Genomic DNA, 15,054 nt, shown 5'->3' with positions numbered 1-15,054 from the left:
TGTCTGTCTGTCTGTCTGTCTGTCTGTGTTTGTGTCTGTGTCTCTGTCTGTCTGTCTGTCTGTCTGTCTGTGTCCGTTTGTCTGTCTTAGCAGGTGAAATGCTCTTGGTCCAAGAAAATGATATTTCCCTCTCATTCCTTGGATTAAACTTAATTACCTGAAATTCCTTTGCCATCGTATGATCCCTGTGGTTTTAGCACATCCCTTTGAATATTATAATATTAGTAATAATAAGAGTAAGGATATAATACGACAACAACAGTAATAATAACAACAATAATAGTTATAGGTAGTAGGTTGGTAAACAGCAACTGCCCAGGGAGGTATTACGGTCGTGCCAAGTGAGTGTTAAACGAAAGCCTGTAATTGTTTTACATGATGGTAGGATTGCTGGTGTCCTTTTTTCTGTCTCATAAACATGCAAGATTTCAGGTACATCTTGCTACTTCTACTTACACTTAGGTCACACTGCATATACTTGTACAAGCATGTACATATATACACACCCCTCTGGGTTTTCTGCTATTTTCTTTCTGGTTCTTGTTCTTGTGTATTTCCTCTTATCTCCATGGGGAAGTGGAACAGAATTCTTCCTCCGTAAGCTATGCATGTTGTAAGAGGCGACTAAAATGCCGGGAACAAGGGGCTAGTAACCCCTTCTCTTGTATAAATTACTAAATTTAAAAAGAGAAACTTTCGTTTTTCTTTCTGGGCCACCCTGCCTTGGTGGGATACAGCTGGTTTGTTGAAAAAACAAAAACAAAATAATAATACTTTCATTTTTCCTTTTGGGCCACCCCACCTCAGTGAGATACGGCAGGTACGTTGAAAAAACAATACTAATAATAATAATAATAAGACAAAGAAGAAGAATATAATACAGCAATAATAAAAATAATATAATGCAATAATAATAATATAATACAACAACAGTAATAATAATAATAATAATAATAATAATAATATACAAAAACAGTAACAAGAATATAATACAACAGCAACAATAATAATAACGATACTTTTTTTTTAACACGTTGGCCATTTCCCACCGATGCAGGGTTACCCAAAAAGAAAGAAAAAACTTAAATCATTCAACATTTTCACCATCATAATAATACATGAACAGCAATAATAATACCAGTAATAATAATAATAATGTTTCCTTCAGGAAAATTTCAGACTTGGTTGGGAGTGTCGCAGAATTAGAAGCTCTGGGTAATGTTGATTACCCCGACAGGCTACCAGTTCTGTCATTTGTTGTGCGACATCTGCAGTCTGGCTTCCTACTGCACCACAATTTTATCTGCGCAGTCTTGAATGACGTGTTTGGAGTTCAAGCCCGAGGTGGCTGCGCTTGTGCTGGGCCCTATGCACAAGACCTGCTTGGAATTAATGAAAACCTCGCTCAACGCTATGAGGAGTTGCTGGTGGAGGACAGCAGATTAGATCGGTCACACCTTCGAAGACAACATGAACATAGCGATGTGGAGGTGCTGAGGCCGGGTTTTGTTCGCCTTAACTTGCCATATTCAGCTTCAGATGAGGAGGTAGATATTGTTATTGTTATAATTATTATTATTATTATTATTTTTTTTTTTTTTTTTTTTTAACAAGTTGGCCGTCTCCCACCGAGGCAGGGTGACCCAAAAAGAAAGAAAATCCCCCAAAAGAAAATACTTTCATCATCATTCAACACTTTCACCTCACTCACACATAATCACTGTTTTTGCAGAGGTGCTCAGAACACAACAGTTTAGAAGCATATAAGTATAAAGATACACAACATATCCCTTCAAACTGCCAATATCCCGAACCCCTCCTTTAGAGTGCAGGCATTGTACTTCCCATTTCCAGGACTCAAGTCCGGCTATTTAAAAACAACAGGTTTCCCTGAATCCCTTCACTAAATATTGCCCTGCTCACACTCCAACAGATCGTCAGGTCCCAAATACCATTCATCTCTATTCACTCCTATCTTTTAACACACCAGCTGTATCCCACCGAAGCAGGGTATTGTTATTATTATTGTTATTTTTATTTTTTCAACAAACCAATCGTATCCCACTGAGGCAAGGTGACCTAGAGAGAAAAAATGAAAATTTTTCTTTTTAAATTAGTAATTTATACAGGAGAAGGGGTTACTAGCCCCTTGCTCCCATTATTATTATTATTTTTATTATTACTCTGTGAGGAAGTGAAGAAGATTCCTTCCTCCGTAAGCCATGAATGTCATAAAAGGTGACTAAAATGCCGGAAACGAGGAGCTAGTAACCCCTTCTCTTTGTCACTCTGCCTCGGTGGGAGATGGCTGGTGTGTTAAAAAATATTATTATTACTGTATTATCACTTAATTTTGTTTTATTATTTTATTGTTATTTCTCATAAGATAGGATGATCCAAACAAGGAAATGAATTAGTCATCTTTCATTCATTCCTTTCTTGCCTGAAATGTGTAGACATCACAATTCAGATGACTCTCTGACTGCAACATCTTCACCTCCTCCAGAATGCTGCACTGCCCTTCCCACCTCCAGGACCCAAGGCTGGCTAACCAGTTCCCCTGAGTCCTTTCATTAATATTATCTTTCTCATACTCCATCAAGCATTAAAAATCACTTGTCTCCACTCCCTCTGATCTAACACGCTCAAATAAGCTTGCTGGATACACAAGCCCTTAATGCTCGTAATCTTCTTTACCCCCCTCATTCTGTTCCTTTCTAGGATGACCTCTACTCCTCCTCCTCCTTCCTCCATAGATGTATACACACCGTCTTCACCATTCTATCCCTCTCCATTCTCGAAATGAAAACCCATTCAACAAACCCTCCTTAACCCTCTAAATGAAAAACCAGTTCAACAACCCCTTCTCAACCCTCTAAATAAAACCATATCAACAAACCCTTCTCTGTTCTCTAAATGAAAAACCACTTCAATAAACCCTCCTTACCCCTCTAAATTATACCCTTGTTGTTCCTACACTATCGTCTAATTTCCACACTGTGAATTCTTTGCATAATATTCACACCACACATTCATGGGTTAAGAGAGTGGTGAAGCAATGTAAAAAGAGAGCAAATGAGAGAGTGGGTGAGATGTTATCAACAAATTTTGTTGAAAATAAGAAAAAGTTTTTGGAGTGAGATTAACAAGTTAAGGAAGCCTAGAGAACAAATGGATTTGTCTGTTAAAAATAGGAGAGGAGAGTTATTAAATGGAGAGTTAGAGGTATTGGGAAAATGGAGAGAATATTTTGAGGAATTGTTAAATGTTGATGAAGATAGGGAAGCTGTGATTTCGTGTATAGGGCAAGGAGGAATAACATCTTGTAGGAGTGAGGAAGAGCCAGTTGTGAGTGGGGGAAGTTCGTGAGGCAGTAGGTAAAATGAAAAGGGGTAAGGCAGCCGGATTGATGGGATAAAGATAGAAATGTTAAAAGCAGGTGGGGATATAGTTTTGGAGTGGTTGGTGCAATTATTTAATAAATGTATGGAAGAGGGTAAGGTACCTAGGGATTGGCAGAGAGCATGCATAGTTCCTTTGTATAAAGGCAAAGGGGACAAAAGAGAGTGCAAAAATTATAGGGGGATAAGTCTGTTGAGTATACCTGGTAAAGTGTATGGTAGAGTTATTATTGAAAGAATTAAGAGTAAGACGGAGAATAGGATAGCAGATGAACAAGGAGGCTTCAGGAAAGGTAGGGGGTGTGTGGACCAGGTGTTTACAGTGAAACATATAAGTGAACAGTATTTAGATAAGGCTAAAGAGGTCTTTGTGGCATTTATGGATTTGGAAAAGGCGTATGACAGGGTGGATAGGGGGGCAATGTGGCAGATGTTGCAGGTGTATGGTGTAGGAGGTAGGTTACTGAAAGCAGTGAAGAGTTTTTATGAGGATAGTGAGGCTCAGGTTAGAGTATGTAGGAAAGAGGGAAATTATTTCCCAGTAAAAGTAGGCCTTAGACAAGGATGTATGATGTCACCGTGGTTGTTTAATATATTTATAGATGGGGTTGTAAGAGAAGTAAATGCGAGGGTCTTGGCAAGAGGTGTGGAGTTAAAAGATAAAGAATCACACATAAAGTGGGAGTTGTCACAGTTGCTCTTTGCTGATGACACTGTGCTCTTGGGAGATTCTGAAGAGAAGCTGCAGAGATTGGTGGATGAATTTGGTAGGGTGTGCAAAAGAAGAAAATTAAAAGTGAATACAGGAAAGAGTAAGGTAATGAGGATAACAAAAAGATTAGGTGATGAAAGATTGGATATCAGATTGGAGGGAGAGAGTATGGAGGAGGTGAATGTATTCAGATATTTGGGAGTGGGTGTGTCAGCGGATGGGTCTATGAAAGATGAAGTGAATCATAGAATTGATGAGGGGAAAAGGGTGAGTGGTGCACTTAGGAGTCTGTGGAGACAAAGAACTTTGTCCTTGGAGGCAAAGAGGGGAATGTATGAGAGTATAGTTTTACCAACGCTCTTATATGGGTGTGAAGCATGGGTGATGAATGTTGCAGCGAGGAGAAGGCTGGAGGCAGTGGAGATGTCATGTCTGAGGGCAATGTGTGGTGTGAATAAAATGCAGAGAATTCATAGTTTGGAAGTTAGGAGGAGGTGCGGGATTACCAAAACTGTTGTCCAGAGGGCTGAGGAAGGGTTGTTGAGGTGGTTCGGACATGTAGAGAGAATGGAGCGAAACAGAGTGACTTCAAGAGTGTATCAGTCTGTAGTGGAAGGAAGGCGGGGTAGGGGTCGGCCTAGGAAAGGTTGGAGGGAGGGGGTAAAGGAGGTTTTGTGTGCGAGGGGCTTGGACTTCCAGCAGGCATGCGTGAGCGTGTTTGATAGGAGTGAATGGAGACAAATGGTTTTTAATACTTGACGTGCTGTTGGAGCGTGAGCAAAGTAACATTTATGAAGGGGTTCAGGGAAACCGGCAGGCCGGACTTGAGTCCTGGAGATGGGAAGTACAGTGCCTGCACTCTGAAGGAGGGGTGTTAATGTTGCAGTTTAAAAACTGTAGTGTAAAGCACCCTTCTGGCAAGACAGTGATGGAGTGAATGATGGTGAAAGTTTTTCTTTTTCGGGCCACCCTGCCTTGGTGGGAATCGGCCAGTGTGATAATAAAAAAAAAATAGCATTCATGGGAAGCTTTAAGCATGTATGGATTATACAGTACCTGAGGATTGGGAGGTAATGAGGTTTGATTCGAGGAAGGGGGAAAGTGGCTTCAGTTCCTTTGATCAAGAGCTCTTCACTAACATCAATAGTAGCAGGTGTTTGAATACACCACGCATATGCTGTGCATTTGTCAAGATTGATGAACTGAATTCATTGACTCTAGGCTGAGGGACTGATTACCTCAAACTCCTCCTCATTTTCCACCGTTCTTCTCTGTGATGGACTAAAGAAGTCACTGGCTGGTGATACATTTCAGCAATAAGGATTCCCAAGTGTCTTATTCTTCAACTATGGAAGTGTTCATGCAACTATTAGCATTCACTGAAGTCCTCTGGTCAATTTTTTATACCATTCCAAGATTTTGTTTCCATGCTTTAACTTGAGAATACTCTTATATCCTACTTAGAAAAAATTGGAGCGTGTAATTACCAGTTTGTCAGTTTTATTTTTAAAATGATGTATTTTTTCCCTGAAATTACTTTAGTATGTCTTTTCTGAACAGTTGATGTATCTTATGGACATGATGGTATCTGATTGATAGGTTTAGGCAGTGCAAGTCTGCTGATTTCTTAACAAGCCATAAATTTGAAATCGTTGGATTCCAAACAATAGCAGAAATGGTGGGCATTGCACAAAGTTCTTATTGATTTTGAGCTGTGTGTATTGTAATTTGCAAATTTTATTAAAAAGCTGGTGTCTGTGCAATATTTGGAGAAGGCCTCTTCAAACCTTAAATGCTTGCAAGTCATGATTAGATACAGTTTTGTATCTGTATTAGGATGTTTGGGTGCCATTTTTCTTAGCACTATTTTCAACATACATTACATAATTAACAATACTGCAACTGGCTGTGGATGTATTAATACATTACAAATGTAATATATTTCTAAGTGGCTGAAAGAATACAACATGCACTTTTTCTTCCCTAGGTTGAGTTCATCCTGAGTGCTGTACGTGAGGTGTGTGTGAATGGTTGGCGCTTGCTTCCACAGTATAACTTCAATCCAGAAACTGGTGAATGGAAGCATCACACTAACTTGGTGTATAGAGAGAGACTGTGGTTACAGAACATCTCTTATGCTAAAGGTTGTTTTTCCTACCAGAGCAAGGATATTTCTGCAGATGCTCCAGGTTATGAAGATTGTCTAAAAAAAGCTAGAAATGTTTTTGATCAAGCAACCAAGGTAAAGTTTCATTTTTCTGTGTCCTGATCAAGCTTACTAGTTCAATTTTTCCTAATTATGTTTTAACTAATGAATGGTTTGTAAAAAATGCTCAGTGTTGGGAAAGAGAAGCTTGTTCTACTTCTGTGACTCAGCAGGCAGTGTCAGTAGGATGGATGGTAAAGGAACATTCCCTGCTGCTTTGGCTGCTGGTGAAGAATAGATCAAGTGTTAACACTAACATAGAACTTGCTTATAAATCAATTGGAACTATCCTGTGTTGGATTGTTGAGTGTCCAGGATAAGGGAAGGCACTTTAGAGAAGGGCTCTTTTGCATTTTAATGGGAAAATTTTGAATCACAGGGTTTTGCCTGAGAATACTGGAGCTCTTTCCATGTTAGCCCATGATTAGTACCCTTATTACCTGGTAGGCAGTGTCGCTGAATTCTGAGATCCAATGCTTTTATTTTATAATAATATGTATATTGTATGTGTTTTTATGTTACTCACTCTGGAATCTTGAGGCTTGAAACCAGGTCTGTGAATTACCAATTTCTGGAAGATCTCCAACAGCTGGCATATTTGTCTTTATATTTCCACAGATACTGCCACCCCTAGTCATTCCAGTACACTTAACATTTCCCACTCCTACAAATACTGCTCCCATTCACATTCCTATTGGTCAACATAACCATTAGAGTCTATCTTCAACTAAGAATTTTGAACACAGTTTTTTGTTCTCCAGCCTTGTAAAGCTGGAGAAGTTTTAATGATGATAAATGTGGCCTCACATTTATGTGCTTTACTGGCCATAGTGTCACCTTCACACTTTATTTTACCATCTCCAATTTCAAATGCTGTCCCTGATGTCTCATATGGTGACAGTAAGCAGTATAACTTTTTATAGAGGCTTTTGCCATACCACTCTCTCACAAGCATTAATCTTCAGAACAGTCTCCTACACTGTCTCTGATCATACAGCTACTGATATGTAAGACACTCTTGAGGGCATTGTACCTTCTTCCATGTCTGCCCACTCACAACGTGCTACGGCTTCTTTGTCTCCCTCAACTTACAATTTTTTATTCTAGGTCTCTTACTTTTGGTTCTTTATAGTGGTGTTTTGTCTTCTGGTTGTGGTGGGACTGTCTGCCTCATATATACTGCCTTTAGCAATGTTCAGTATTGTTTTACCAAAGACAGTTTTGTGGTTCTCATAAGAACTAGAGCCACAGTATTTGTTTAGCAAAAAAAGTTACTGCAGGACTTGTCTCTTAACCATTGAACTACTATTGCAAGTAGTAGTAGTAGTATTAATAATAGCCATTATCATCATAGTACATACTTAGTGTTGTTGTTTTGAATTATATAAGTAGAACTTTAATATTAATTTCTTAGTACAGTACCAAAATGTAAAAAAAAATGAACTTTGACACAAATTGAAATACTGTATATTACATGCAAGTAGAAAAATTTTGAGCAAATTGTTATTCAAATTATTTTGTTATAATTTTTTTGTTGATATTTCAGGCAGCCTTAAGACGTCAAGTTCCAGAAGATGTCATCCTTTTTCGGGAAGCAGCGGCTCATTTACGTTGGTTCTTACTTCCAAGTGAAGCCAAGGAGGCTCTTCAGCAGCCTGCTGCAGCCTCTCTACCTCGTGATAGTTGTGCTCGACTTCCTTTTGTGCCTTTGGCGTATCCTCTGAAGGAATCGGACTTGCGCATAAGGCCAGATTTTGTTTGGCAGCCTACAAGTAGTGGCTCACTTACATCTAAAAGAACTAATGTGTCAGTGAAGCAAAGTTATAATATTCAAAATGCTGAAGCTGATGCTGGTAAAGAAAATGCCCACATGCAGCAGAAAATAATTGTTGGAGAGAACAAAATCTTACAAAATGAAAGGAAAGACAATAGCAATGATATTAAGGGGCTGAGATGTGAGAATGAAAAACAGGATGATCTTTCTTCTATCACCAGAGCTGCAAATGAAGATCACAGAGATTTATCAACAAGAAATGATTCTGATGAGACTTGCAAGATTGGAGAAAATACTTTTGTGTTAAAAGAAAACTCTAGTGTGAATGTCAGTACCTTAGGAAGAAGCATCAATCTTGACATGCTGAAAGAAAGTGAAGGTGCCAGAGATGATACGACAATCTCGTCAAACAGAGACAACACCCAGAAAAGCTATAATAATATTATTTCATCTAGTAAAGATTCAAAATTAGTTTGTAAAGATTTGGAGTGCTTTGTTGAGAGAAGTGATGTCATTCCTTGTCAGATCATTTCAGTGCAGAACAAGTGGCATTCTCCTCCGAAAAATATATTTAATCCTACAGTTGAAGTAAGTATTTGTATTCTTGCTCATTACAACTTTTCTTAAAGCATCTTTACATTCAGTCACACAATATTATTTACAAAGGTACATTTTATTGTTAATTATATTCTTCTTCTTTTAACAAACTGGCTGTATCCCACCAAAGCAGGGTAGCCCAAAAAGAAAAATGAAAGTTCCTCATTTTAAACTTAGTAATTTATACAGGAGAAGGGGTTACTAGCCCCTTTCTCCCGGCATGTTAGTCGCCTCTTATGACATGCATAGCTTATGGAGGAAGAATTTTGTTATTCTTCCTCATGGAGATAAAAGGAAATAAGAACAAGAACTAGTAAGAAAAGAGAAGAAAACCCAGAGGGGTGTGTGTATATATATTTCTTTCTTACAACACACCGGCCGTATCCCACCGAGGCAGGGTGGCCTAAAAGGAAAAACGAAAGCTTCTCCTTTTACATTTAGTAATATATACAGGAGAAGAGGTTACTAGCCCCTTGCTCTCGGCATTTTAGTCGCCTCTTACAACACTCATGGCTTATGAAGGAAGAACTTTGCTCCACTCTCCCATGGAGGTAAGAGGAAATAAACAAGAACAAGAACTAGAAAGAAAATAGAAGAAAACCCAGAGGGGTGTGTATATATATGCTTGTATATGTATGTGTAGTGTGACCTAAGTGTAAGTGGAAGTAGCAAGACGTACCTGAAATCTTGCATGTGTATGCGACAGAATAAAAAGACACCAGCAATCCTACCATCATGTAAAACAATTACAGGCTTCTGTTTTACACTCACTTGGCAGGACGGTACTACCTCCCTGGGTGGTTGTTGTCTACCAGCCTACTACCTGAGGTTAATCATACAGTGGACCCTCGCCTTACGATATTAATCCATTCCTGAGAGCTCATTGTAAGCCGAAATTATCGTTAGCCGAATTAATTTTCCCTGTAAGAAATAATGGAAATCAAATTAATCCGTTCCTGACACCCTAAAGTATGCAAAAAAAAATTTTTTTACCACATGAAATATTAATTTTAATACACACAAACTGAAGAAGACATGCACAATTACTACTCTACTAAGAATAGAATACATACATGACACTTACCTTTATTGAAGATCTGGTGATGATTGATAGGATGGGAGGAGGGGAGAGTGTGGAAGTTATTGTTTAGAAGGGGAATCCCCTTCCATTAGGACTTGAGGTAGCAAGTCCTTTTCTGGAGTTACTTCCCTTCTTCTTTTAATGCCACTAGGACCAGCTTGAGAATCACTGGACCTCTGTCGACAACACATCTGTCCATATAGCTCTGTACCTCCCATTCCTTTAAGACTTTCCTAAAATGGGCCATAACATTGTCATTGTACAGGTTGCCAACACGGCTTGCGGTAGCTGTGTCAGGGTGATTTTCATCCGCAAAGGTTTGAAGTTCAACCCACTTTGCACACATTTCCTTAATCTCTTTTTTCAATTCCATACTAATTCTCGCCCTTTTTACCACAGGGATGGCACTAGAAGCTTTCTTGGGGTCCATGGTGACTTATTTTGCAGTTACAAGCACTAAAAACACTGGGATAATGTGAAATATACCGAATGTATGCGTAGATGCGACTGCACTGGCTGGCTTGTGAACACTGGTGCTGAGGCCACACATGGGACGCGTCCCAGACGAATCACGTAAGGCGAGTTTTTTATCGTGAGGCGAGGCAAAATTTTTGCATTCAAATGCTTCGTATGGCGGATTTAACATAAGGCGATGCGTTCGTGAGGTGGGGGTCCACTGTATTCATAAAGAATAAACTGTCACAATACCGTGACTGGAACAATACATAAATAACCCACACATAGGAGAAAGAAACTTATGATAACATTTCCAATCGAGTTAAACCATTAAGTAGTTACACACCAACACATGAAGGTAAGGGAGCCAATATATATATGAGAGGAAGGCAGGGATGGGAGAAAGAGAGGTAGAAAAATGAAAAGAAGGACATGGAGATAGTAGTGGAAGAGGTAGTGCAGGTAGTGGAAGTAATAGTAATTGTAGTGGGTAGGGGAGAGAAGCACTTAACTTATAGGGGGTTATACAGTGTTTAGAGAATAGGAAGCAGTCAGATGAAATCCAAGGAATGGGATGGTACCTCTAGTTCCTTAGATCAAGATCGCTTCACCAACATTAAGGCACCCCTCTTGAAAGGTGTACATGTACATTCATTAAATTAAATTGACACTTAAGGGGAATTATTTTTTTAATCCTTCCACTACAGTATTTTGATTCAACAACACAAAATAATTTAAGTTGAATAAATTTAGATTTAGAAAAGGTGTAGGAAAATACTGGTTTGGCAGCAGAATTATGGATGAGTGGAGGGGGTAACGGTGTTGTGGGCGAGAGTTTGGACTTCCAGCAAGCGTGCGTGAGCATGTTAGATAGGAGTGAATGGAGACGAATGGTATTTGGGACCTGACAAGCTGTTGGAGTGTGAGCAGGGTAATATTTAGTGAAGGGATTCAGGGAAACTGGTTATTTTATATAAACAGACTTGAGTCCTGGAAATGGGAAGTACAATGCCTGCACTCTAAAGGAGGGGTTTGGGATATTGGCAGTTTGGAGGGATATATTGTGTATTTTTTATACGTATATACTTCTAAATGTGTGGTGTGAATATAATGCAGAGAATTCGTAGTTTGGAAGTTAGGAGGAGGTGCGGGATTACCAAAACTGTTGTCCAGAGGGCTGAGGAAGGGTTGTTGAGGTGGTTCGGACATGTAGAGAGAATGGAGCGAAACAGAATAACTTCAAGAGTGTATCAGTCTGTAGTGGAAGGAAGGCGGGGTAGGGGTCGGCCTAGGAAGGGTTGGAGGGAGGGGGTAAAGGAGGTTTTGTGTGCGAGGGGCTTGGACTTCCAGCAGGCATGCGTGAGCATGTTTGATAGGAGTGAATGGAGACAAATGATTTTTAATACGTGACGTGCTGTTGGAGTGTGAGCAAAGTAACATTTATGAAGGGATTCAGGGAAACCGGCAGGCCGGACTTGAGTCCTGGAGATGGGAAGTACAGTGCCTGCACTCTGAAGGAGGGGTGTTAATGTTGCAGTTTAAAAACTGTAGTGTAAAGCACCCTTCTGGCAAGACAGTGATGGAGTGAATGATGGTGAAAGTTTTTCTTTTTCGGGCCACCCTGCCTTGGTGGGAATCGGCCAGTGTGATAATAAAAAAATAATAATATAACTTCTAAACTGTTGTATTCTGGGCACCTCTGCAAAAACAGTGATTATGTGTGAGTGAGGTGAAAGTGTTGAATGATGATGAAAGTATTTTCTTTTTGGGGATTTTCTTTCTTTTTGGGTCACCCTGCCTCGGTGGGAGACGGCTGACTTGGAAAAAAAAAAATTGTAACTCACAAGTGTCTTTGGTTTTCAGGCCCTTCAAGAGTTTGGCATGATAAAAGATAGCGACAGTGTTTTAGTTTGTCTATCTGGAGGAAAGGATTCTCTCTCACTGCTACATACACTACGACAGTACCAGTTTTATGCTGGTGCCAGGGAAATCAAGTTTTCCTTGGGAGCAGTAACAGTGGACCCTAAGAGTGCTTCATATGACCCAAGGCCTCTCATCCCTTACTTGGCTAGTCTAAACATTCCTTACTTCTATGAACAGCAAGGTTTGTATAGCATTTATAATTGCCCATACTAGTTGTGATAGTAAAATCACTGCAGTATTAAAAAAAAGGCCAGGAGCAATAGGCTAGTAACCCCTTCTGCATAAATTACTGAAACTAAGAAGCAATTTTACATCTAAAGAGAGGGATGCATCTTTTCTGGCTCAGTTGATAACATCCTCAGCTCACACAGTGAGGATGAGGGATGAATTTTGGCAAGGGTGAAACATTGGGCACGTTTCTTCTGTTTTTTTTGGGTCACTCTACCTCGGTGGGAGATAGCCAGTGTGCTAAAAAAGAAATATTTAGAAAGACCTTAACCATTATGATTGCACCCTAGCTGTGATATTTACAGGGAAGCACTAAACTTTTGAAAGTCATACAGTGCCTGGGAATGGGAGACAATTGGGTTTGATCCAAGGATGGGGAGGGTAGCTTCAGTTTTAAGATCAAGAGCCATTCAGAAGCATTAAAGCAACCCCCTTGAAGGAGTTGCACCAAATTACATGGTTTCTTCAGCTGGAATGATGAAACATATTGTGATATGGTGTGATGATACTGGCTCCGAACCTTCATTGATAAGCGCTATACTATCATGTACTGTACTTTATGCTTTTGTAATTTTTTTTTCCATCAACCGGCCGTGTCCCACCGAGGCATGGTGACCCAAATATTTAGTAATTTGTACAGAAGAAAGGGTTTCTAGCCTCTTGCTTCCTATTATTATTATTATTATTATTATTATTATTATTATTATTATTATTTATTATTTATTATTATTTATTATTATTATTATTATTATTATTATTATTATTATTATTATTATTATTATTGTTATTATTACACGATGGAACCTCGGTTTTCGTATGCCCTAGTTTTTGAGAATAACTATAGTTATTCTCCATAAAATGTATTTTTTGTTAATATTTTTGGGTGTTGGCAACGGATTAATTGGATTTACTTTATTTCTTGTGGGAAATACAGTGGAACCTCTACTTGTGAGTTTAATCCGTTCCATGACCTTGCTCGCAACTGAATTTGCTTGATTGCAGAGTCAGTTTTCCTCATTTAAATTAATTGAAATGCAATTAATCCGTTCCAGTAGAATTCTGTACTTCAATAATTTCGCTAATATCAACTCTACAGCTTATTTATCTATCTCACTTCATCTAATATGACATAATAAACAATATAAATAACATACAAACTTGATATATACTCTAAAATGAATAAAATACATGTATATCATTTTACTCTGAAACAGCCAAGCAATGGACCATTTCTCCTAGGTTGAGCTCTATTTCAAGGTACTTTTCATCGTGAAAGCAATTAAAATCATATCTGTTTCTGTAATATATCTTCCATTCTATCAAATGAGACCAAAAAAACGAGAATACAACCATAAAAGCCATTCAAAATTACCGCTAAGGGGTGGCTAATTGCTGAAAAGTGAACTCCATTATTTATGCTTAGATTTCTTTCATTTTTGGTGTACGTTAAGAAGCATCTTTCTATCATACATTGCCCAAGTTTCAATAAGATAGTCCAACAAACAAATGAGATACAATTCCCGAGATCAAGAGCAAGAGCCCCTCACCATTGTCAAGAAACCTGCCTTGAGGTCTGCTCGCTTGTGGAAGCAAAAAATTGACCCATCGACTGCTTGTATTTGGAAAAACTCGCACGTGGACACGCTTGCAAGTAGAGGTTCCACTGTATTGTTTCAAGTTTTCGTTCAATTCGGTTTTCATCAGACGTTTTTGAATGGATTAATCATGAAAACTGTGGTTCCACCGTATTTACAAGAAAACACTAAACTCTTATGTGTCATATAACACCTGGAGAATAGGAGGTGATTAGGTATGATCTATGGAAGAGGAAAGTCACTCCAGTTCCTAAAATCAAGAGCCCCTCAGCTTCAAAGTACCTCTTTTGAAGACATGATAATCTTCAACCTCTTAGCACACGCACAATTTAAATACGTAGTTGGGAAGTATGTTCAATAATGTGTTGAGAGTTGCAGTATGTTAAAACATTGAAAATATGAGATTTAAGGCTGGAAAAATTGTAGACTTACTCAGTTTTCTGGTTTCTATTTTAGATACTGAAATTATTGGTAATGCCAAAAACTTCATGGCATATAAATAATAAAAAAAATAATTTACACCTGACACATGTTCTAAATCTGCACATAGAAGTAGCTTGGCATCCTGTCTTTGGGGAAACTGATCAGGTTACATTTGTAATGTACAGCTAGGTCTCAATTGATGTGAGTTCGAATAGTGTGAATTTCGATTTGGTGCGAAAATAATTAATGCTAGTTTTTCCCCAAACTCTTCAAATCATGTGCAAAAAGTACATACACGTAATTTGAATAGTGCTAATTTAAATAATGCAGCCACTTTACGGAATTCATTATTCACACTAATTGAAACCTAGCTGTACATCTTGTTTCCAGACCCAGTAACCTTAACCCTTGCATGTAGGATGAATTTTGCATTGTTAAATATATTTATCTTTGACAAGCATCATTCTCATTAATGTCCTGAGAACATTGGGCAGAGACGACGAAAGTGAATATCAACAGAAACATAAAATCCTTAGAGGACAGTATTAAAAACATATTAAAAATATCAATATGGTATTAATGTCTGGTTGCCACATTTTACCACTCTTTCAGAAATTCTGAAGCAAGCTGCAGATTTAGAAAACCTGAACTCTATCTG

General features: G+C 38.6%; 1 protein-coding gene across 2 annotated transcripts in view; it reads left to right on the top strand.

The window, feature by feature from the left end:
- LOC128698489 (uncharacterized) overlaps positions 1-15,054 on the top strand; it is a 47,409-nt gene that overhangs the window by 22,372 nt on the left and 9,983 nt on the right. For both annotated transcript variants that reach the window (XM_070103977.1, XM_070103976.1), the window contains exons 9-13: positions 1,169-1,547; positions 6,101-6,355; positions 7,866-8,681; positions 12,091-12,331; positions 15,009-15,054. The exon at positions 15,009-15,054 is cut by the window's right edge and continues 168 nt beyond it. In XM_070103977.1, coding sequence (XP_069960078.1) covers positions 1,169-1,547; positions 6,101-6,355; positions 7,866-8,681; positions 12,091-12,331; positions 15,009-15,054 — 1,737 coding nt within the window. The remainder of the gene's footprint in view (positions 1-1,168; positions 1,548-6,100; positions 6,356-7,865; positions 8,682-12,090; positions 12,332-15,008) is intronic.

Source organism: Cherax quadricarinatus, chromosome 88, assembly GCF_038502225.1.
Source record: "Cherax quadricarinatus isolate ZL_2023a chromosome 88, ASM3850222v1, whole genome shotgun sequence".
Classification (NCBI taxonomy): Eukaryota; Metazoa; Arthropoda; class Malacostraca; order Decapoda; family Parastacidae; genus Cherax; species Cherax quadricarinatus.
The sequence above is the reverse complement of the archived record's forward strand: the minus strand, read 5'-3'. Positions and strand labels throughout refer to the sequence as shown.